Here is a 26,031-nt window from a genome sequence, read left to right as displayed (position 1 = left end):
CCTATAGCTAATGTGTTTCCTCGCGTCATATTCTCTAACTCATGTATCCATTTCCCAGTGCTAGAACTTAAACTCAGAAGTTTACAACGTAAAGTTATCTTTGTCGATCTGGGGCCACGGTATATACATACACACAACACATGCATCACCTCTCTCCTCCCCACGGAAGGTGTCTCTGTCTTCGTCTGACATTTCCGGTGACCAACTCGTGCAACTGATCTCTTCTTCATCTCTATTAAGAGTTAGTCTATCTAAAGACAGCTCTTTGTGCTTCGCACTATACGAGGCTCCCTCTGTATCATACATCTGTGTACTCTCGAGTCGATCATTTTTTCCCTTCCCCTTTGATTCTTTCTGGACTCTTATTTCATGATATACGTTATCAATTGCTTCCCCAATGCTTCTAGAGTCCAACTTGTCCTCTAGATTTGAGCTAGACGTGCCTGGTAATGACTCGTATTCTGGGAAGAACTCCTTTATGTACTTCCATGCTACTTAAGGATCGAGATTTCTCACTTCCTTCTCCAGGCGATCAAGATTGCGGGTTCTGTGCCTTCTTTTTCATTCCATACCAACATCAAATTCTCTTCACTTCCTTGCTTCCTCTCTCACCCAGTCTTCTTTTTTCTTTGCATCCCTTCTCTCATTTGCTCTTCTTATCCCCTCATCCTTTCGTCTTTGTATTCTCTTATCTCTTAGTTTTTGTTCCTCCTCCTGTTTCTCTCTAGCCTTTCCTGCTCATCGATTGCTCTCTGTCTATTATCACGTTTTCTTTGCTCCTCTGCTCTTTCTTGTTTTTTTAATTGCTCATCTTGGTATAACTGCTCCCGTCTGTCTATCCTTCCATTTCGCCCCTTTGGCCTTCAATCGTTCCTCCCTTTCTTCATCTTTCTTGCCTAGCTCATCTTGATCTTCCTTTTGCCTTACATCCTCAATGCTTTTACCATCGAGTTTGAGTAAAATCTAACCACCCATCCATTTGTTCTGTAGAAGTGTTAACTCGTCAGTTTTATCTCTTTCCCCTTTCCATCTCTTTATTTCTCTTCCTAGATCTAGAGATGTGCTTGCTCGATCACTTCTTTCCTTCCCGCGTCTCTCAGGACCTTCGATATTACATCTCTCTCAGTATTTTTCTCTGGACCTTCGTCACTGCTTTGCGCAGGTGACTCATATGCCGGGTTGCTGTATCCTGCTGCTGCTTTGAGCTCCCTTAAATGGGTATAACCCATAATCTTTCGTATTTTCGGTTTCCATTTCAGACGGGGCAGGGGGAGCTCAGGGCTCCTCACCCCCCTTTTTGAGTACATTGAGTATCCAATCTACAGAATGCGGCTCATCTCGTTCCTCCTGGTACATTTTCCAAAGCTCGCTAGTCATTTGTCTAGCTTCTTCCCAGTATATGCTGCATGCAAACATGTCATCATATGCTGCAGGACTGCCTTGGATAGTGACCCTCCTTGTGGCCACGGCATAAACATTTTGTCTGCGGTTCCTTTAACCCATTCCGCGCTACACTGTCTTAGCTTAGGTGCCTGTTTCGGCAATTGCTTGCAGAGATGCACAAGTGGAGTAACATCCTCCATCTTATATTTGTCACTCTTAGCTTATTAACACTCACTTGTTTTAACCACAGATTTAAAAACTTACTTTTTCAAGAAAATAATACAATAGAAGTGTGCACCAATCGTCGCAGGCTCCAATCCCTTCGATCACACTTTTTACTTTAATCTTGCTAAAAGAAACAGCAACAACTTCAATTTAAAACAATTAATTTATTCAACTTCACACTTTTCTTTTTGTCATCAATCTTCATGACATCATCATCAATGCACGAATACATAAAATGAACAGACAAATAGACCTACTCGACCGGTAACATATATTGTTCTCTACAGCCCTTCTTTGGGACCTGTCTTAACTCCTAAGGTAACCCATACAGGGCTAAAATCAACCTCTTTAGATTCGTCTTTAATCGAATCCATTTTCTACATCATCAGCTACGGGACTCTAGGTTCAGATTTCTTCTGTTACGTTCTTTAAAACACAGTCACAGGGAGTACTCTATTATCATAGTCTCTTCTCACGATAACTCTATTGCTTAGACTCACACAAATCAATGTCTATTCAATAACTCATTCTCAAATTAGGTTTACCCGCCTCCGTCCGTTACTCTCTTTTCCCTCATCTTATTTCTTTTCTTCATTCATCACCCATACATCATTTTGCCATCTACCTTAGTTTTTACTCACCATTCACATGTTTATCTTCAGACTCTCGGGATCGTACGCCTCTTCAACTTTCTGGACGATCAACTTCTTATAGACGTGGGAGGGGATTCTGTTGAAACCAGGGGACCCGTCGCACCGCACTTGCAAGCTTTGGTAATTAAACTAACCACCATCTACAGGGATCTTTACGTCCTTTCAGCCGAATGGCAGAGGATGTGCGATATTTCCGGGACCCCAAAGTTTACTTATGTCGATGGGTCTGAACCATCCTCTGCAACCACGTGAACTGAATAACTCAGCCCTTTAAGATGAGTAGCAATTACACTGGAGATGGATGGGGATGCAGATTTTATTCATACATCAATAATCTAAATGACACAGGTAGTTTGGCAAAAGGATAACCGTTTTAATATCAATTATCTAAAACAGGGAGTACAACGAACATCCACTAACTCACTCGATCCTCCTACTCAACATATCTTATAAAAAAACTGAGATTATATACCCAAAACTCATCATCAGTGGCGTTAACCTATGTGTTACTAACGTCATCCTATGTGACAAACTACACAAACCTATGAGTATGGGTGATAGGCTCTCAGTGAACATCTAAGTATATGATCCATGCTCATACGGAATAATGAGTGAAGGTAATTGTTTACTTATCAGGTGGGGCAACTAAGCCCTTCCCTAAAAATGAACACTATGAACGTCACTAACTGTACAACGTCAAATTGGTTACACAAACAATAGGACCTTTAATTACGCAGTCCTCTACATTTGGTTGGCATTCTAACCTCCGTCCGTACTTTTCTACCTACGTCTAGCAACATGCAGGCTGGCCATCCAGGCGCTGTTGAGCTTGTTTTAACGATAGCTTCCCACCAATTAGCATATCAATCCATCATCACTTATCAGTGATGCCATCAATGACATTTGTGATGTCATCTTTGATATCCTGGGTGTTAGTCTTCAGTGCAAGGTGGTGGTGCGAGTTACGGTTGCTTAGCTTACCATAACTGGCGAATTTCAGGGGTTTTTCAGTTTTACTTGGAACCATAACGTCCCTTTAACAAAGTTTTTTTCACTGAATTTCATAGGTTTTTAGTAGCGCAACTTAACCATAACATTCCTGTAACAGTTTTTTCAATTAATATAGCTATATAATGTAAATTTGATAAATGTTTACTAGGATGCCCTTAGTTTATATACATATAACATAGAACATACTGAACCCCCTACCTGTGCTAGTGGGTCCGATTTCCGGACCATGCGCCTGTTCGCAGACGGACTTGGACAACATCAACACTATCCAGAAAGCTCAGAGGGTATCTTACATTGTTATATCATCCAAAAAAAAAAACACTAAACATGTTCAAAAAGCAGCACATAAATAAATGACATTCAATAATAACTATTCCTGAGGTTTAGATTAAACCAAATTCCGACAAATGAAGTAAGAGCAAGAAGAAACCAAGCAGTTACAAACAACTGTCGGTTTTGTGCAGGAAATGCTATAAAAAGAAACCTCCCGTCATCTGCTATTGGCCTGCCCAGGGACCAACCCGCAAAGAGAACAACATATGACAAAAACCTTGGCAAGTAAAACCTCTTACGACGCAGAGACATGGTGGAATACTCTGGCAAGTGGGACGAATACAAGTTGGGCAACGGGGTAGCTCTTTTTTTTCAGGTCTCTGATGTTAGATAGACACGAGGAAAATGAGGATGAGAAAGAATAAGCCAAAAGACTGAAAGAACATATGGAACATATGGACTTGTTTGAAGCTTTTTGTAAAAATTGTAATTCAATTAAACAAAAAAAATAAAAAATAAGAAGTGATGCTATGTAAGACACTAACAGTCCAATTACATAGCATATGCAACATAGTGGAATATGCCGAAACACAATACATATGCGTCCAACAGAATTACCTCACAGAAATTGCACAACATAAAATCAACAGGACAACTACGCAGCACTAACAGCAAAACTTAGCAAGAACCAAGTGAGTACACTACATTTATTGTATATATTTATACAATTTCTGTATTAGGTACACTAAAACTAATATTATTTTTGTTTACACAGAAATGTCCAGTACTTTTGAACGGCTGGAAGAATATTTTCCTCGGGATGAAATGAGTGAAGACAGTGATACTAATGGTAGACACTACACTTCTCTATATAAGCCAAATAATAACCATTACTTTATGTGTACTAAACACATTTTTTTTAACAAACCTTACAGACAATAAATACAATATACCAAGAGAGACGTTAGAAAATCCTCTGCAGCGAATGGAGCTAAAAATGGATCTGTTAATGAAAAATGTCATTCTTATAAAAAGTATTGTGCAGGACCATATAAAAAGACAAAATTAAATATCACCTGTCCCACATGTACCGGTTCCCCCGCTCCATGTCCCAGACAACTATCCCTAAACCCTCCCCAGCAAGAAAAATGTTACGATGAGACTCCCATCCCTTCTTCCCCTCCCATCCATCCATCATGTCCAAACCCCTAATTCCCCTGTATTTGTTTCAGTTTCTGCTTCCCCCTCTCTTTTGTAATTTTTATACTGCTATACAATAATAAAATATTGAGTGTGGTTTTAGTATATTCCTCTGTGTCTTTTAAAAATAAAAAATAAAAAAGGCAGTTAGGGTGTCCGCAGACAGAGCGGCTATCCTCAATTAACCAAAATGGGGGTGTCCTAAGGACACACAAGATGTCCGCCTATCTGCAATTAACCAAAATGGGGGTGTCCTAGGGACACTATACCTGTTCGCACTGCCCTCAATCAAGATGGACGTGTCCTTAGAACACACAAGATGTCCGCCTGTCCATTATTAACCAAAATGGGGGTGTCCTAAGGACACTATACCTGTTCGAGTTGGCCGTAGTCAAAATGGGGGTGTCCACAGAACACTAAAGACGTCCGCATGTTCGTAGCTATGTAAAATGAAGTGTCCTGAGAACATTCCCCCTGTTCGCTTTGTCCGTAACCAGAATAAATATGTCAGTTGAACACATAGCTTATCTGCCTGTCCGCAAAGTTGTGACGCATATTTGTTTTGTTCTGGGACCTGAACACTGTCCGTAGAATACCCGTGCGCATGCGTAGCACACCCTTTTCCCCTACGAACATCGCGCCTGTCCGCAACTGTCCACTGCACGTGTGTCGCACTTTTAATTAGTTCGGGGACTGCAACACTGTTCGTAGAACACCCACACGCATGTGTAGACCCGACCCCGCGCATTTGGTGTCCTACGGACAGCCGTCCCATTCGCCAATGTGTCGTTGACGTTATCATGTGACTGCACCCGCGCTAAGCGTAACAAACACTGTCCTGGCCCCTGGACACCTAAAAAGTGTTTTTTCAGCAATCCAAGGTATTTTCCTGGGAAAGTTCAGCCTTGCACATGTCCCACACTATATCCCTGGCGATCTGCATACTTCTTGGGATTTTTTGAGCCCTCTCTTGGTGCTCGAAATGTTCTGTGACAGCACGGGCCTATGTGGACACATCGAAAAATCTGAGCGTGGGGAATTAAAATTTAAATAGTGTGCCCCATTTCCCCTTTGAGGGTTGGCTCTGAAAAGAGCCTTTTTTTGGGTTTTTTGCAGATGCTTCAGAAAAACCTTTTATTTTGTATTTCCTTTGGGTTTTTTTCTTTTTTTTTTCCTCCAAAAATCTTCACATTAGTTTCTTCAAAGCAAACCTTATGTTCCAAAACAGCATGGCATTTCCCACAAAAGATAAAGACATGGCAAATTCTTTAAAATAATCAACATTTCCAGAGTCAATGTTGTCATTGTTGCAAAAGAACATGCCAGCTCGAAGCATAAAAGCGAACATGCCTCGGTTGATTAAACATCTACCAATATTTTGCTGAGGACAAAAAACAGAACTATTGTACCATATTGTCCTAGGTACCAAACCAGAACAAATTACCTTGGCATTTGAAAGTAGTTCCATTACTGCCTGAACCAAGTTTTCTAGATTTTTTAACAAAGTAGTGGCACTGACATAACCCAAATGCAAATCACCACAGTGCAGGACAACCACATGTGGACTGTTAACCCTAGGCATATCTTGGCAAACACTTCTACCATTGCCTGCAAATTGAAACCAGGCACAGTGCAACACACCACCTCCACTCCCTTTACATCAACATTATTTCCCACATTCCTACATTTTGCATACTGCTCCAAACCATTCACAAATATATCTTCAAGCACCACCAACCTGACTTTCTCCACCTCCGCCATCTTCACTACACACAGCCTCTCCCAATACGAAGCAGAACCTCAACACCTGATTGGCTAATCCTCAAAATACACTCCCAGGTCATTCTCGGAAGCCCGGGTGTGGCATGTCCTGTCTGCGGACAGCCGCGCTGTCCGCTGAGCGAGCAAGTAACACTGGGGCAGCCCTTCTACCCTTTCTACTTCACTCTCTGCACCATTCCCTCATTGGCTACTGTTAAGCAGTCACACAACCATCCACCAATCACATGCAAGACTTCTACAACAAACTCGATCATCACAATTTAGCACTTTAGATGTACTGTTGATTACTCGGAGTACAATTGAGCTGTGACTGCAAAGCACCTACAGCAACTACTAGTAAACTCTCCAACACATCCACATGCATGAACACAAAGTACAGGTACGAATATTTTTTTCACAGTGCATCATACATGCCAACATTCCGACCTACCTGGGAAGAACATTTCCTCTAAAAAATCGGGAGACAACATTTGTGTCATAAGAATGCATTGGGCAAAGATGTATTTTCGGCGGGAGAACGTGAAAAATAACAATATTTTTCACTGAAAAATTGGGAGTCTTCCGACGAAATCGGGAGGATTGGCATGTATGGTACATGTACATCTCTTGTATAAATGCATATAAACAGAGTAATTGCCATTTACCCTGTGTAACCTGTAAAACAATATTATTCTCATTTCTCCCATCTGCTATGATCAAGTGTCACTTGCAAAGTTGTCTGCTCTCCAAATTTTCATTTACCCATATTATTAACTGCCATGTGCAAACTGTTATTTTCTTCATTCATTCTATCATTTCTGTAACCACTGCCACGTGTTTAACCACATTTCAACCATGCTAGCATTTTATGCATTGTAGTGCATAAGATGTACATACAATTTCCTTTCTATACATTCTGCATACTTCACATACATTCTATCAAATTCCTTTACAAATGACTATATTAGTAATCAGACAACACACATATCTATCTAACAAAGTGCCATTTCATGTTAAAAGATGGGAGAAATAACAGTATAATTATGGAAAAAGGCTTTCTAGTGTGTTATAAAATCTTTATTTATGCACACAGATGCCAGTATTATTTGAAAGGCTCCCAGCGGAAACACCACTGCCTATACAGCTCTTCTTCCAATCTACACAGCTCTCTCATTCCAGTTTGTTGCCCATTCCATTCTAGATTTCACAACAGCATTCAACTATGCACAGGTGCAGTCATATCTATCACATCATCTACAACTATGTACAGTGTTGTAAAGCAAGACATACAACATCTCCCCCCTTCCCTTCAATCTGCAACACAAGCAACAGGTCCTTCCTTGCAACCCTTACTTTATTTCAGACTCTCCCATCACCAAGCACCACAGAATCACCCAGTACTTTAGTAATCACCTACTGAGTAATAACCTGCTGACCCCATCAAATCCTTCTGATTTATTTCCCACACCTTCACAAATACATACATTGCATACTTTTCCAAACAGTTCTTGCCATTTCCCCTGTAAAAATAGCAAACAAAGCATATGATTATTTCTTCTAGCTCCTAACATCCAATAACGCTGCCTTACAAAGCTAAGTTTGCTCTGTGCACTTACTATTGTACTCATTTCTAAAGCACATTCAACTAACAGATTCTAAATAAAATATACAGAATGCACATAGGCAAAGTGCATGTATATGCTATGCACAGTTATCATACAGCACTACTAATGCAAAAACAAATCCATTTGTACATTAACAACAGAGCTATTAACACACATATTTACTAACTTCTTTCTTTCACAATTGCAGTGAAGACCACTCTCCTGAAAAGCAGCAGCGTCTGAAGTACGAACGAGAACTCAGAAGAAACCTACCGTTTCTATCCAAAAATGTAAGTACAATACTGCCATAATGTTCTGTTATTCAAATACTGTAGAATTCTAGAACAAACAGCCATGGTATTAACCCTGCAACATTAGATTCAGCATTAGTGCTTCCCCTCACCAGCTCCATACTTTCTATTGCAATCTGAACACCAGTATAGTAACACACAAATACAAGAATAGCCTTCCCAACCCGATGTAGCAGCTCATTGCACAATCACACACCTCTACATACATCCTTACCATCACTCAGACACTCATGCACAAAACACACATACACTGCTCAAAATCCCAACCCACACTTTCTTTTTTTCTCCAACAGACCCCAAAGAATGCCTACCAAAAAGCAACTCCGTAGAAAGCAACGCAAAAGTAAACAAGATCAAACTAAAACTCTCCTAAATAAGCATCCAACTCTAGCAGAATTTGTACAAAAGGTTCAAACAAAACAGCTAATACAGTCATTAAGCGAAACAAAACAAGCTTCCAGTAAAAGGAAACAGAAAGGGATTAACAAGACGGCAGGTACCACTAGTGCCAACACTGCACCTATAAATCTTGATGTAGCGGCAAGTAAGCATACCAAAAGCATTCTTTTAGTAAAAATGTTCTGCCACAGAGTCCTTCAGAACCTTATAAAAACAGTAGAGAAATCATGCACATCCCTTAAAACCTACAGTAGAAAATTAATCCTAGAAGCTCTTATATACAGTGTGATCCTTCTCAAAAGGAAATCATTTATTTTAGTTTTAAACAGAATGAAACCACTAACAAAAGTACTATACTACAATAAAGACTTCTCAATAAACAGAATATCAACAAAGATAACTTCACAAACATCTGTGGAGGTGAATGGAGTCACACCACGAGCACAAAACCAAATTTCAATGAAGAAGCATACAAACAAAAGCAAACAAACCCAATTGCCATACATAGCAGTGGACAAGGGTATGAAAAACTTAATACTAACATTAGGGAACAAGAAACGCTGCTCACACAAATATCCCCAGAAAACTCAGCATCACCTGTCCATTCCACTCAACCAATACGTACAGTCTATAAATAGCCGTGCATATCAATGTGTAACATTGCCAAAACATCTTTCAAATCTTTACCCCAGTTCTTCAATCAGTATGTGAAAGGCAAAGACAAATTCAAAATTAAACTTCTACAAAATATGGACCCCTGTCCAGTGCGCAAATACACAGGACTACAAGGACATTCATTAGCCTGCATTTGTGGACCCATTTGCAAAAGCACCTCCCACCATATTAAAATGTTATCAACACATCATTCAACTATAAGAAATCTGGTCTATAAACTGTACTATGCCAAAAGGTTCTGCTTTAGCACTAGCCAATTTAAATAACAATCTTCTACATGGTACAGCCAAACAACTACTCGAAGAAATAGAGCATATCCAGAGAAGAAAATATTTTGGAATTGAAAGCCACTTACAAAATGCAATAGATTTACAACAGACTAGCAGCAACTGTACAGATGGCAACCTTCTTTTACACACATACAAAAAAGAAATATTAAAGTTTAAAAGTACATGTGCTGAAGTACCAAACCAGGTCTGTGTGTGTTGCCGCAGGACATTTTACAAAAATAGCACATAAACTATAGACATAATGTACAAAATAGAAGACAATGAATATTCCAAATGGTTCCAATTAGCTCTCTATCTTATAGAAGAAAACAAATAAAAGATTACTGACCCTTTAATACTTTGCAGTTACTGCACTGCGCAAAACTTAACAACCAAACACCTTCACGTGCTATCACAAATAACTTGGAATTATTCCCATTACCAAAACCCCTGCAACAACTCAACTTATACGAGAGCATCACAATTCAAACAGTACACCCATTTCAAGCAATAATACGCTTTCAACCAAAAACAGCAATACTACCTCTCTCTGAATTAGTAAAAGGCATTTATGGCAAAGTAGTTTATTTGCCATTAGATCTCAAAGAAAATGTACACATACTGGGAGTGCAACGTCCAATATATCAATCTTTAATTATCTTAGTAAATGGCGTACCTACAAAAGACAAAACAATGTGGCAACAACTCGTGGACTTACATAAAGTTAGACAAGCCCTGCAATATCTAAAAGACAACAATGAATACTACAGAGAAATTAATATTGAAGAAAACCTGAGAGAAACCACTGAAATAATTCAAGTCATCAGAAACTGCTCAATTTCAACTTCTAGATCCTGCTACAGAATCCATTATTTTAGACCATTATACAATTCACCCATTACACTCTAAAGATACCATAGATGATGCACTGGAATCGTACCAAATGCGACAAGCCAAAAGAACTGCAATCAGCATATGGGGAAAAAAGTATAGAAGCACGTGCCTTTCCTCTACTCTTTCCTACTGGAAAAGGAGGAAGGTACGATGATAGACCGACACAAATAACATTATCAGAATACTGCTCTTTACAAATGTATTCTGAAGACCACAGATTCAGACAAAACGTGGAATACATATTCCACCTTCTCTTTGAAAGTGAACTAGCAACTCTATGCTACGGAGTTGCACACCATTAAAATCAGGTACCCATTTTCAAAATATGTCAGCTACGGAATTACTACTAAAAGTGCAAGAAAAAGATGAGATTTTACAGTCAAGCATTACAAATCTTTTAGCAAACATGCGTTGTACAAAAGAATACTGGTTCCTATGTCACGGAGATGTATGCTGTACGATAAGAAACCTTGGCCACCCACTTGATTTGTGACATTAAGTTGTGCAGAGTATGCATGGGAAGATTTACACGATTTCCTACGCATAATTATAATAAAACTGTTCCTCCCCTCGGAGAAGTGCAACACTTCTTTTGGAGAAAAGAATACCAAGCCAGAGGAGCACCACACATCCACATGTTTTTGTGGATTAAAGATGCTCCTAAATTTGGTCAGGATAGTGATACCTCTGTTTTGCAGTTCATCCAAAAATATGTCACTTTTGAAATCCCTTCACAAACAACACAGTGACCTTCATGCACAAAATTTACAATTTCAAAGACACAAATGTGGAAAATATTGTTGTTGCAAATATAAAAACAAAGGGAAATACTATACCAAATGTCGCTTTGGTTTCCCTACACCCAGTTTCAACAACAGGTCAAATAAACAACTTCATGTCTTCAGTTAGACATAGTGTCAAAGGTAAATCACCTAAGAACACATATTGCATAAAAAGAACAGAAGAATCAAAATACATCAATGATTACAATGCAATCATTGCCCTCCTGTGGAATTCAAACATAGATGTGCAGTTCATTGCAGACAATTCCACTGCAGTTGGACGATATGTCACAGCCGACTTAACCAAAGCAGAGAAAACAGAGCTTCAGGACCTCTGGGATGACATATCATCTGACAAAACACTATCACAGAAATCATACAGTTTAGGCATAAAAATGCTCTCTCATAGAGAATGTGGCTGCTATGAAGCTGTAGACCGTTTAACCGGTACCGCCTTGTATGGAGTCTCTACCACATAGCCCAAAACTTCACATACAAAAATAATGTTAAACCAGATGAAAAGAAAGGTACATACAGTGTAGCAAATTGTAAAGGCAGCTTAGTGAAACTTACCAAATGCAGCTTAATTAATCATATCAAATTGTCATTAAACACTCCTCAACATAAAAAACTGTATTACATGTCCCTGCTACAACTTTTTAAACCATGAAGAAAAGAAGAAGAGGTACTGGATACGTATGACTCCTATGAAGACACTTTCAAAGCAAATGAAAGCACTTTAAGAAACTTAAGCTTTACACAGTACCAAATAATGTTGCACAATGAACAGCAACAGGAAGAAGAACTCCAGGCCCAACTAGATGTGGACACTCCGGACAGTAGTCAACTTTCTGTGACAGGAAGCCAAGAACCACTTGGACAGCCACTAATAGCAAATGAGGCAGAATTAGCCATGACAGAAGTAGAAAACACCATGTGTCAGTATGAGCAATATACAGAAGACTTTGATGTACTGAAATCGCAACTAAACACTGAGCAGCGTAGCATTTTCCAAGAAATAACAAAACAAACTGAAAATGGTGTGCAACATAAAAATAAAAACTGTACCTGCCAAGATTACAAACCTATACTGCTATACGGGAGTGGTCAAGCTGGTTCAGGCAAAACATTCTTGATCAAAATCATCAGCAAGCTCCTCCAACAATTGACAAACAACAAACTGTCAGCTATTGTAACTGCCCCCACAGGTTTAGCTGCCTACAACATAGGCGATGCCACTTTACACTGATTACTAATCCTTCCAGTAGAACACCAAAACAAATGAGACTATTACACACTTTCTACAGAAGCTCAAAGGAACTACATAGAGTTTTCAAGCAAATGAAAATGCTGCTAATAGATGAGGCGAGCATGGTCTCCAACCTAATTTTGGCTTTAATTCACCTCAGACTACAAGAGGTCCTCAAAACAGACTACTAAGAGCTCTTGCGAGGAAAACACATTATTGTTTTCGGCGATGATATTCAATTAACATCAGTGAAAGCTGAACCTATTTTTAAAACCTTAAGACACAAACTGTGCCGTAAAACTCTTCGCAGCATAGGAAATGTCAACCTTTGGAAACATTTCCAATACAGAGAATTAACTGAAAATATGCGGCAGTCTGCAGACCTGACATGCGCCAACATTTTAAAAAGTATTAGAGTTGGTGTACTATCTCAAGAAGCTCAAACTATATTAAAAACCAGGCACATCCATGCACTCTATGGCCATAACTCATGTGCTACTGATGTCATGGAACAATTAGCACACAAAAATGTCAATTGTATGTCCTTGATGCCAACTCTTGCAAGCTGTTAAAAATTTCATGAAACAATGTTACAAAAAGAAATGCAACCAATAGTTCAAATTGCCTCCACAGACAAACTGAATGTACATGGTATGACACTACCCATGTGTCAACAAGCCACAACAATGCTAAACACCTTGGAAAACTCTCTCTATAACACAGCTGGTTTGGAGAAAATATTAAAATTATCTTTAAACTGTAGAGTCATGCTTAAACGTAATCTTGACGTGGACCAAAGACTAGTTAATGGAGTACTTGGTACAGTTGTTGGCTTTCAAACATACCCACATGACAACAATATTCAATTTGTCAATATTCTCTTTGACAAACTATTTGAAGTTAAAAGGATAGGACGCTCAACTGACCGCTTCCTTCTTTTCAAAGACATGTATGTACGCAGAGAACAATTTTCTCTAACTCTAGCATACGCAGTCACCATTCACAAATCACAAGGCCTTACCCTAGATAAAGCATTGATAGATATTGGTAGCACAGTCTTTAAAGAAGGCATGAGCTATGTAGCACTATCACGCTTACGTACACCTGACTGGCTATTTCTAATCAACTTTGATGCAAGTAAAGTAAATGCTGATATGTCTTGCATTCTAGAATACAATAGACTGCGTTCACTCTACCCCCCCCATCTAAAAACCTATCCTGTTCCGCAAAAAAGCAAAATGTTTTAAAAGAAAACTAGTTAAGACTCAATCTATGCAGGATCTCACAGCAATTCCTCCAAAGAAAGTAAAATAATGTAACACTTCATCAAGGACCACAACCAAAGAAGAACCTACTACCCAAAGTAACTCAACTACCTCTTCAAAGAAGCAACACACACTCCCAACAAATGACTTGGACACAGAACTGTCAGGTCCATTCACATTTTCAAATACAACTGGTGTAAATTGCTACGCAAATGTAGCAATAAATATTCTATTCCAATTGCCACCAATTATTGACAACATTAACTTACACGGTACAGACCAATTGTGTTTGCAAATGTTAGTCCTTTATGGAAATGCAACCAACAATCCTGACAACACTTACAGTGTTCATAGAATAAGACAGGAATTGGACTACTGTGCTGGAATGGTCAAATTCACTATAAACTCAAAAGAAGATCCACAAGAATTTCTAATGTACTTACTACAAGTACTAGAAAACAAAAAGATACCTATAAATGAAATCTTTCAGATTTCATACATGTGGAAACATACATGCACTGCACTCTCTGCAGGCATGTAGTACAAGAAGAAGTTCCTAATGAACGCTTTGTGTATGTATCCATACCAAACTGTGAATCCATTCCATTTCAGCAACTTGTACAAAATGCAAACCATGGCAGATTATGCACTACCTGCAATTCTGATAATCGTTCCACCTTACAAATACAGACACATAGTAAATATGTAATTGTAATGCTTTTATGTTGTCATGCAGATGGTACCAAAAACAACCGCAAGCTGACTGGATTCACATATGGTCAAGTATCACTTGGTAAGAAAACCTTCACAACAATAGGTATAATCTGCCAGGCAGGAGCCACAACCAATGCAGGTCACTACACTGCATATATAAAAAAGAATTGTGGATGGTTCGAATGTAATGATAGTACCATTACTCTAAAGCAGAGATTACCAGAAAATCTTGTAAACGCGTACTTTTCTTAAAACCAAAATTTAATAAGTAATCTCTGTATGAACATAAACAAAATGAGAACTTCAAAACTATGACCAGTTAAAATATGCCAACAGGTATCTAACTGACCCAAAAATCTGCAACAAGCCAACAGATAGATGAATACCACTAAAATGGAAAAAGAAATAAACAAATAGAATACACCAACTGCTATCTAATTGCAACAATACTACCACCATTTCCAAATGAGAAACCATACACTTATTCAATCCCAGCTATTGAAATCTATAAAAGAAATGTATGTACCACAACGTAGAAAGTGTTTTTTTAATCCAGCATGGATTTTTTTCCCCACAGACCCAATGATTTAATCAACAAACACAGGAACTGAGCAAACTGCACAGTACACTGGTTTGAACTATAGTACTTCTAAAGTAATAACTATGAGGGTCCACAAAATACAGAAATGTCTACTCTGCAATGCAATATTCATTATAAACTACCTACACTAACATGTGATTTTTTTCTTTTATCACAGTGATTGAAAAAGAAGGAACAAGTTACTTACCTGTAACTGTTGCTCTCCAGAATGGGTCTGGCATGGATTCACATGCTCATGAATATTCCCAGTCGTGAGGCTGGGAATCCTCGGTAAAGAAAAAATCAGTTTCAGTTTTGTTTCTGAACTGTGTTTCCACTAGTAAGCAATCATTGGTCTCTGGGTCACACTGCCCCCAGCCAATGACTGCCCTCTACCTAAGCCCCTCCTCTGGCAGCCATCTTCCGATTCGCTAGCACGAAAAGTGGCAGTAGGACCAAGTGAAGAGCCGCAGAGGGGTAGGAGGGAGGGTTCGCATGTGAATCCATGCCAGACCCATTCTGGAGAACAACAGTTACAGGTAAGTAACTTGTTCCTTCTCCAGCATGGGGTCTGGCATGGATTCACATGCTCATGAATATAAGAATACATAGCAGTACACACATGCAAAACCACGGGAGGTGGCAAGACTCAACATTAATCATTTCATCAACTCAACATTAAGCATCTCTTACCTCCTCACCAGGCCCACCTTCAGGCGAACAGCTCGCGCAGTACTGCCGGGCCAACTCTGGACTCCTCCCTGGAATCCCGGTTGACGCAGTAGAATCTCGTGAAAGGTGTGCATCGACCTCCACATCGCATCCCTGCATATGTCCAGCAGGGGCACACCAGATAGGAACGCCGTGGTAGCAGCGATCGCTCTGGTCGAATGGGCTCTCGGAGGGCCGGCAGACGGTCGGTTTGCCAACCGCTGAAAGTGCATGATGCAGCCGAAGATCCATCTGGAAATCGAAGCCTTTGAGAGGGCCTTCCCTTGGTTTACAGGTCCAAAGTTGATGTCTTCCGAAAATTCTTCGTGTGGTCCACGTAGAACTTCAGCGCTCTAGCTACATCCAGCGAGTGCAAAGTCCTCTCGGCTGGCGACAAAGGCGACGGGAAGAAAACAGGTAACACCAAGAGCTTGTTGAGATGGAAGTCAGACAGCACCTTGGGCATGAAGGAGGGGTGTGTCCTCAGCACCACCCTCATCTCATGGAAAGTCAGGTATGGAGGTTTACAGGAGAGGGCCTGGATCTCTCCCACTCGTCGTGCGGAGGTGATGGCCACAAGAAACGCAGTCTTCCACGAGAGGAACTTCAACGGTGCCGAATGCAGAGGCTCGAATGGCGGCCCCATCAGCCTGCTCAGCACCACATTGAGCTCTCACGTCGGGGCTGGAGCCTTCACCGGCGGGAATGATCGGAACAATCCTTTCATTAACTCCTTCACCAGACGATGGGACCACAGAGATGATCGTTCTGGTGTAGTGGGAGATTGCCGCTAGATGTATCTTGATGGAGGCGTGGGCTAGCCCCGCTTTGGCCAGCGACAGTAGGTATGGCAGCACCTGGGGGGGCCGTAATCCGCAGAGCGTTAATCTTCTGTGCACGGCACCAGACAGAAAACCTCTTACACTTATGTGCATAGCACTGTAGAGTCGAGGACGCCCTGGCCTTTGCAAGCACCTCCTTGCAGTTCGCCGGGATATCGTACCCTCCAAACTGTAGTGCTGCAGGATCCAGGCCTGCAAGTTCAGCGACCCGAGGTCGTGGAGGAGGATGGCGCCTCCTTCTCTGGCGAGGAGATCCTCGTCCATCGGCAGTTTGAATGGGGGGGGACGCTGACATGTCCAGAAGGTCCGGGAACCAGATCTGCCTCGGCCACACCGGTGCGATAAGGATCATCCTGCACCGGGACCGTCTGAGTTGGTTGATGAGTCGCAGCAGCAACGGCAACCGTGGGAATGCATACAGGAACAGGTCGTCCCCGGGGAATGAGAAGGCATCGCCCATGCACCCCGGCTGGGGAAACCTGCTGGCGAACCTCCGACACTTGGTGTTCATCGCCGTCGCAAATAGATTGATCTGGGGATTGCCCCATCGTTGGAACAGTAGATCCACTTGATTCTGTCGTAGTTCCCAGTCGTGGCACGAGCGCAGCTCCCTGCTGAGTGAGTCGGCGATGGTGTTCTTTATTCCTACCAGGTGGAAGGGTACCAGAAACATCTCTTGGGCGACGGCCCAGTGCCACAGATCCTGCGCCTCCTTGGCCCTGCTTCCGGATATAGAACATTGTGGTGGTGTTGTTGGTGAAGATCCTCCCCACCTTGCCCTTGAGGGACAGAAGGAAGGACCTGAAGGCCCAGAACATGGCCCGGAGCTCCAGTACGTTGATATGGAGCGACGTCTCCTCCGGGAGCCAAAGGCCTCTTGCGTGGAGATCTCTGGTGTGCGCTCCCCATCCTTCGAGGGAGGCGTCCGTCGTCACCGTCTCCTGATGTGCCGGGGTCTGAAAGTCCATACCCGCCGCCAGATGCACGGGCGCCCCACCACCGGATCGCTAGGCAGAAGGTCTCGTTGAGCGAGATCCTGTCTTCGAAGCTGCCCGCCGCTTGCATCCAATGGGTGTCGAGGAACTCTTGCAGTGGCCACATCCGCAGCCTGCACAGGTGTACTAGGAAGATGCACGAGGACATCATGCCGAGAAGGGACTTGATGGACCTCACCCGGGCCACACCCATGGTCAACAGCTGCTGCACCTTTCCCATGATGGCCTTCTTCCTTTCCTCCGATGGGGAGGCCAATCGCGCTACTGTGTCGAGCTTGGCTCCCAGAAACAGTGCGACTTGCGATGGGACCAGGTGGGATTTGGCGAAGTTGATGGAGAATCCCAGATCCGTGAGCAGCTGGACGGTCTTCGCTGTGTGCCCGACGGCGAGATCTCGTGTCTTTGCTCGGATGAGCCAATCTTCCAGGTAGGGGTAGACGTGGATCCCCTGCAGGCGCAGCCACGCCGCCACTGGTGCTAGGCACTTGGTGAATACCCTGGGTGCCGACTTCAGTCCGAAGGGAAGGGCCTTGAATTGGTAGTGCCGCCCTTGGACTACGAATCTGAGAAACTTTCGGTGTCCTTTTAGAATGGGGATGTGAAAGTAGGCATCCTCCAAGCCCAGCGACGATAGAAAGTCACCTTCCTCCAGCTGTCCCAGCACGTGCTGGAGGGTGACCATCCGGAACTTCTGGGCATTGATGTACTTGTTTAAACGACGAAGGTCCAGGATAGGTCGCCAACCGCCAGTTTTCTTTCTTACGAGGAAGTATCGAGAGTATACTCCGGAGCCCCGGAGCCTCTTTGGAACGAGCTCGATGACTCCTTTCTTCAGCATCGCCCTTACTTCCAGCAGCAATTGTGGGACGTGGTTTTCCTTACTGCCCACGGGTCGAATGCGGGGGCACTTCTTTAGGAACTCAAGAGTGTGCCCGTGGGCCAGGGCTTCAAGCACCCATCGGTCATGGAGATGGACTCACACACGCTGACGAACTTTGCCAGCCAGCCTCCCACATGGGTGCTCAGGTGGGGGCCTGACGCTACGGCCGGTTCAGTCCTGCTTGGCAGCGGCCTTGTCGCCTTGGCGACAACGACAAGCTCTTCCTGACTTGCCGCGTCCTCTGTAGGTCCTCCTGCGACGGGGAGCGGGCCGCCTGGCGGTACGTCGAGGAGCTGCCACCGAATCCTTTGGAGGCACCTTGCTTGCCTCTGGAGTTCCGAAAGGGCGGCCGTCGCTGCTGCAAAACCCCCAAGGCCCGGGCTGTCTCATTGTCGGCCTTGATGGCCTGCAGTGATTCATCCACTGCCTTGCCAAACAGGTTATTCCCGTCGAAGGGCATGTCCAAAACTCTGGTTTGCACGTCATGGCGGAAATCGGTCGCCTTGAGCCAACCACGCCATCGAAGACAAACACTGTTGCCCAACTGACAGAAACCGGTGTCCGCAATGTACATGGCTAGTGGTCCGATGCCACCTCGCCTTCCTGCAGGATCCCCAGGGCCTCCGCCCTCTTGTCGTCCAAGAGGAAGTCCAGCAGAGGAGCTATCTTAAACCAAAGCTCCCTCTCGTAACGGGCCACTATCGCTAGGGCGTTGGCCGCTTTAATCGTCGTCACCGCCGACGAGATGACCCGTCACCCCATGGCGTCCAGTTTCTTCGCCTCACCGTCCGGGGGGGGAGGTTGAAGTCAAAGCCGTAGCCCCCGCTGCCTTCTTGGCCGCCACCGAGATGACCGAATCCGGGATCGGCTGCGCCCTAAGGCACAGAGGGGTGGAATCCGGGACCCGGTACTTCTTCTCGTACTGGTCTCTCTTGGCCGGGGTCATGGACGGGTTCTTCAAGAGCAACAGCCCCTCGTCCCAGATGTCGTCAAGTAACAGGACCAAGAGGACCGTCTTCCTTTTGGCCTCACGCTGTTGATAGAGGAAACCTTCCTTCTTCTGTTCTTCGGGGCAGAGCTCGAAGAACTTGGACGCCCTGGCAATCATGGCGTGAAAGGAGCCAATTTCGTCGGGCGGGTAGGCCCGAGGGGGTGGTGATGGAAGGCCCATCCCGTCATCACCACCGTCGGCATCCGTCCACGCCGTGGCCGTCTATGTACCCGTGTCCTCCCTAGGATCAGGGGAAGGAGATGAAGGCTGTGAGGGCCGCGAAGGCTGAGGGGCGGGGGGTTGAACTCTCCTCCGCTTGCTTGGAGAGCTCCCCGACGAGCCAGGCTCCGCTGGATCGTCCGTTGGGGGTAATGGCAACCTTGTCCTTATCTCCGTACATAAGGCCTGGATCTCCATTAAGATGGCTCCCGAGTTGTCCCATGGCTCGGGTACCGGCTGCGACGGGCGCGACGGTTGGGGAGTGGAATCCTCTGCAGGAACCTCATCGGCACTGCCGTTGCTCTCTTCGTCCGCCTCGTTGGGATCCCTCATGTCGGACTGGACCTCCTTGAACTTCTTGTTGAGGATCTTCACGACTCCAGCCAGTTCCTCTTCAAAGGCTGTATCCGTGTCTGTGATGGCCACCGGCCCCCCCCTCTTTTTCCAACCGGGGTTCTCACAGGGGTTTCATCGATGGGCTGAAAAGAGGATTCCCTCCGCGGTGGCAGGGAAACTCTGGGCCCAGAGGTCGTCTCCACTGGGGGAGCCGCCACAGGCTTTGCCAGGGCCGCCACGACTCCCTCTTTAGAGGCTTTAGCCGGGTGAATCAAGGCCTTCGCGACTTTTGGCGTGCTTGAGGCCTTCACCTTGGAGGGAGGGTCACCGCCTCGCTCCCCCTCGGCTGCTTCCGTCGGGATCGACCAGGACTTCTCCAGAAGCTTACCCAGGTTCTCCGACTTTCTCTTCCCTGAGCCAGAGCGTTGGCTCATGGTTGATGGCGTCAGTGAAAGTGCGCCCTGCCTGGCAGCCGAGGAGCCCGAGCGTTCGGCGCTCGCGGTGCCCGCAGACTCGCAGTGCTTAGCCTTCTGTTGGGCCCCCATCGCCAGAGCACCCTCAAAGGACTTAGAAGACCGCTCTGACCTCTTCTTCTCACCTACCGCTGGGCTCTTCCCTTCCAGCCAGTTGGTGAGGCGGATCCGCCGAGCCCTCATCGTCCGTTCCGACATGTTCTTGCAAAACGCACAGTCCTTCTCCACGTGCGTTTTGTCTTCGTGGAGGCAGTAGAGATATAAAGAATGCTCGTCCTCCTTGAACACATTCTGCAATCCACATCCAGGGCAGTTCCTAAACAGCTTGGATCCGGGCGTTGAGCTTCCTTTGTCTTGGGCCATGTCCCGGGGTAGGCCTCAAGGTCTTCTGGAATCCTCCAAGAAGCGTAACTCGATGAAAACATTGCCCTTGAAGGGCGTAGAAAATTCCGAAACGGGTCCCCGTTGATTGGAAGTGGAAACGGTGGAGCTTGGGGCTCGATTGACCGAAAAAATGAGATTAAACTCTTTGAAAAATCGCAAAACGCAGTAAAAGCTCGAGAGCTATAGCACGAGGGCTCCCAAGACTTGAATGTGTGGTAAAAATCTGAAGATGGCTGCCAGGGGAGGGGCTTATGTACAGGGCAGTCATTGGCTGGGGGCAGTGTGACCCAGAGATCAGTGATTGGTTACTAGTGGAAAGACAGTTCAGAAACGAAACTGAAACTGATTTTTTCTTTACCGAGGATTCCCAGCCCGACAGGGAATATTCATGAGCATGTGAATCCATGCCAGACCCCATGCTGGAGAATGTGTGCTCTAACTACCCGTGTCATGAAAAAACTGCATACAACCGCAAAACGTCAAACAATATACTTACTGTGATTGGACTCACAAACACCACAGCATAACACACCCATTCGAGCAAACACCGGACCATAAACCACAATCCAAAATTTGTGCTTCCATGGGTATATTAGGCTGCAGCGTTTGTGGCCAAAAACTACAATCTTGACTGCATGCCTGGCCAAAACTCTTCATATAGCCTCAACGAAGGAAACAGTAAGTATATAATAATAAAACTCACAAACACTGCAACATAACACAACCATGCAAACGAACACCTCACCAATAAATACAACCAAAAATGCCTAGAGTCTTCAATACCAACAATCTGAACACAAACCAACAAACAAACACACATCATCTCACTATCCTATAACCACTATTACACTACTACCAATCAGTACTCACATTTTTGAAAACATATCCCCTAAGCAACCCACATACCACAATGAAAATGTTTGGTAGCATTGTAGATTAATGCTGCGGTGGTTGTGGCCCAGACCTAGAGTCTTGGGTGCATGGCCTACGACCTTCGGCCATGCACCCAAGACTTTAGGCCCTGGCCACAACCACCGCAGCATAACACACCCATAGAAACAAACACCTACCAAACGACTACAACCCAAAAACATAATACATCCACCTCAAAACTGTGCACTTCAATTAACATTCTAAAAAATAATTACAACCAACGTACAAACTCTTCAATACATACCCTCTTCACCCAATGCGACCCAAACCGACAGCACACTAAACTAAAATAGCCAGTAGTGCGCCCGGTGTTTAGTATGTCCGCGGACAACCGTGGTGACCGCGAACACCGCAAACACACCACGACCTTCTCCCACCTAAACAAATCCAGCATTTGACCCATCTCCTACTCCCCCACCCTTCCCAAGCACTTATACACACCAACACACTCCTCATAATTGGATTTATGCTCACTTCCAGCGCATGTCTGCTCATCCAATATGGCGGGCGCATCGAAACAATTTGACGCACCTCACGCCTCATCCCAGCCAATCAGAGAGCATGTCGCGTGTCCGCAGACATGACATAAGCCAATTATCCAATCAGTGTTCTGTCCACGGATCTAACCGGGAAGTGTGTCCGCGGAGCGGACATAGACATCACTATTTTTTTTGCCTTACGATTTGTTAGTTTAAAAAAAAAATGACTGGACGGTTTTACACCAAATTAACAAAAGCACACTTTCGGGACCAAGCTGCCGCTCCTACCGCAAATCTGGTGAAAATCCGTCGAGCGGTTTGGGCTCTAGGCGCGACAGACATTTTTTCCCATTATGTCTATGGGAAAAAATTAATTTTGGGACCCCCCTATAACTTTGTCCCCCTTGACCAAACTATATATATATATATATATATATATATATATATATATATATATATATATATTGGTGCTTGCCACAATCTATTCACTATAAAGCTAGCCTTATGATTACTTTGTCTGCTTGCGTTACTTTGCATCTGTGCACGTGTAAAATAGTCTTTATGTCTTCATGTCTTTATTAGTTCTGTGGCATAAGCTTCTTACCTTGATCCCAAGATGTCACTTATCCTTGACACTCTCTTGATGCTTTATGATATGATATGGCATTTGTAACGCGCCTATACACAAGTGTTTTATAGAATATCTTCATCATCTCATGTCTATACATCCTTTATGTACGTCAGCTCGACTCTGTGTGACGTCGCCATTAGTCTTTGCTGTTTATTTGCTCTGCTTCTTCAGGAATCTCATTTAAACGACCATCATATTTCCTTGTATGCAGATATAGTTTTCTCAATGGGAATCTTGCTTCTATGATTCTCTTAGGTATTGGTATTCTTATTTATTTATTTTATTTATTACATTTATTACTCGCCCAGACCCCGGGGTATCACGGCGAAAAGTTTCAGATGAATTCTCACATATTTATACAGTGTTGCAGTTACAGACAGATAATCAAAGCATTTATACTGAAGTTACACATAGCATCTTAAGTCATATTTCATATACTAAGTTACAATGGGTCAAAGTAGCAACTCACAGTTTGTTTAAAGGGTAGGCTTGTAGCGTTCTAATACTGGAATCGAGTAGGACTAGTTAGGGTTAATATTTATTGAATAGCCAGGGTTTCAGCGCTTTTTTAAATTTAAGTAGAGAGTCCTCATTTTTGATGCTCAGGGGTAGTGCGTTCCAGTGCGAAGGGGCTAGGACTTTGAAACTACATCCTCCTGCTCTACAGTATTTGTATTGAGGAACTTCCAGGAGGGCCAGTTTACTAGATCTAAGTTGCCTTCAGGAGATTTTTTTCTTGACAGTGTTATTGAGGTAGATGGGTGCTTTGTTAGTGATGCATTTACGGACAATACTAAGTGTTTTGAAGATGATTCTTGCTTCAATTTGCAGCCAATGATTTTGTCTTCTGATGCTAGATATATGTTCGGATTTCTTAATACCTAGTGCCGCTCTGAGGGCTTTGTTCTGTAGCAATTGAATTTTGTTTAGGTTAGTTTTGAATCAAAGGTACTGCACGGTTTTGACACTCTGATTCCCAACATATAGGTAATATAAGTTGAGGTGTGGGTACTTGGCTCCTCCTCTACAATTAAATTCAATATTTTTTGATTCTTGCTTGACACCATCTGCCTTTCATGTTTATGGGATAAAGCATAATACAAAAAGGTAGACAGGGCATTACTGTAAAGACCTGCAATAGCTGTTCAGTACACCCATCTTCCTTTCTGTGGGATTGGGATAGATGTCCAGTAATGCCCTGAAATACAGTAGACCACAGTTTCCAATTATTGTTTAGGCAGACCAACCATGCTGTGAAGAGTAACGCCTAGCGACTTGTGTCAAACAATGCAGACAAAGTATAGCAGCTTACACATAACGGTAGATGATGCAGTACAGATGGCGTATGATGTGTGAAAGCTGAAAGCAAACTTACCATTTTCATAAAGCCTTTTTCTTGATGTGCTTTTCTCGAGTGACCCATCAAGGAACCCTTTCCCAATTTCTGACCATATCTGTAAATGATAGAAATAAAACGATATCAAAATGTCACAGTGACTCCAAGGTACGTGATTTCCTAAGCACTTTACAGTTTCATTTCGAGCTGAGGACCCCGTATACAGAGGTACGCCGGACATACTGCGATCTGGGACCCACTGTGGCCCTTCACAGTCAGCGGGAACCCGAGAGATGTCGGCCTGAAGCACTCTCAGGCATATTCCTAAGTGCAATCACGCACACACTATCCTTCAACCACGTGAGGATATTTCCCAGCTTGCCACTGCCACCGGAGCAGCAGAATCAACGGACAGCACCACCAATGGTGCCTTTCCTGACGAAGGCCAGCATATAGACCGGCTTCAATCAAGCCATGTTTTGGCCGAAACACACCTGTGTCGATCCCCGTGACACAACTGTATCTTCCCCCTTGTGTATGTTGTGTAAATATCTGTTGTGTACACCTTGTGTGAACTAACCCTGGGGCCATTTTCAAGCCTCAGGTATACTTTCCCTGCTTGATAGTTCTTTCTCTATCACATCTATACAGGGAATGTAATTCAGTGTGGAGTTTTAACCTCAATACATCGGAGGTTGACACTTAACCCGTGTTACCATCGTTCACAATCACTTTTGTCCGTTTGATGCCAAAAAACTTTCGTGCTTATCGAAAGACCTGTAAAATAAATTGTTGAATGAACTAAAAAAGGACTGTGTCAATGTAAAATAAACATACATGCACGGCACAACTGGCTTACTTGTAGGATCTTCTTCATCCTGATTATTCCTTTTTTTGTACCTTTACAGGTATCAGACATTTGATGCCCAACTCAATCGTGATCATTCTATTAGCTGCACAATAATGAAGACTCACATGGCACTGCATTCTCTATACATTCAACGATCCCTATGGGTCACTGTGTTAGTAATGAAAATGTTTACTGGGATTGACAAAGAATAACATCTTAAGCACAGTCGCGCATCATCTTGCGGGTTCACAAGATTTTTTTGCATCTAAATGGCGAACTTGTGTGTTGAATGCTCTGGCAGATGCAACTATATCTCTTGAAACACTCCTAACAATCCCTGACCGAGCTAAGGGAAAGTTATTCCAGTATGATTGGATATGTAATACTGCCAAATGTTGCACTTATAAAGATTTCAACGAACAGTGGTTTGGGCAAAAAAGATTACGCACAAAGGCAGATTACCTGGTTAAATTTCCCGCGCCGGACACTAGACACTAGACACCAATATCTACGGTTCAGGTTTAATCTTTTTCCGACAATGGAAATAATGGTGAGGAGAGGAATGGCACCGAAAGAATTAAATTACTGTCGGTTTTGTCAAAACATGGACTTTTGTGAAACTTTGCAGCACCTGTTAGTGAGCTGCACAGCTCTTACTTCAATAAGAATATTTTTTTCACTGATCTATTATGTATCTATGCTTCTTTGGATGAAAAAGAAATA

The 26,031-nt window shown here is 43.4% G+C and overlaps 1 protein-coding gene across 1 annotated transcript in view; it reads right to left on the bottom strand.

Moving 5' to 3' along the window:
- CYP20A1 (cytochrome P450 family 20 subfamily A member 1) overlaps window positions 1-26,031 on the bottom strand; it is a 516,898-nt gene that overhangs the window by 204,874 nt on the left and 285,993 nt on the right. Inside the window, exon 6 of the mRNA XM_069615523.1 lies at window positions 24,498-24,576. Coding sequence (XP_069471624.1) covers window positions 24,498-24,576 — 79 coding nt within the window. The remainder of the gene's footprint in view (window positions 1-24,497; window positions 24,577-26,031) is intronic.

This window comes from Ambystoma mexicanum, chromosome 9 (assembly GCF_040938575.1).
Source record: "Ambystoma mexicanum isolate Mex_15411 chromosome 9, UKY_AmexF1_1, whole genome shotgun sequence".
NCBI classification, from domain to species: Eukaryota; Metazoa; Chordata; class Amphibia; order Caudata; family Ambystomatidae; genus Ambystoma; species Ambystoma mexicanum.
This window is presented reverse-complemented; position numbering and strand designations above follow the sequence as displayed.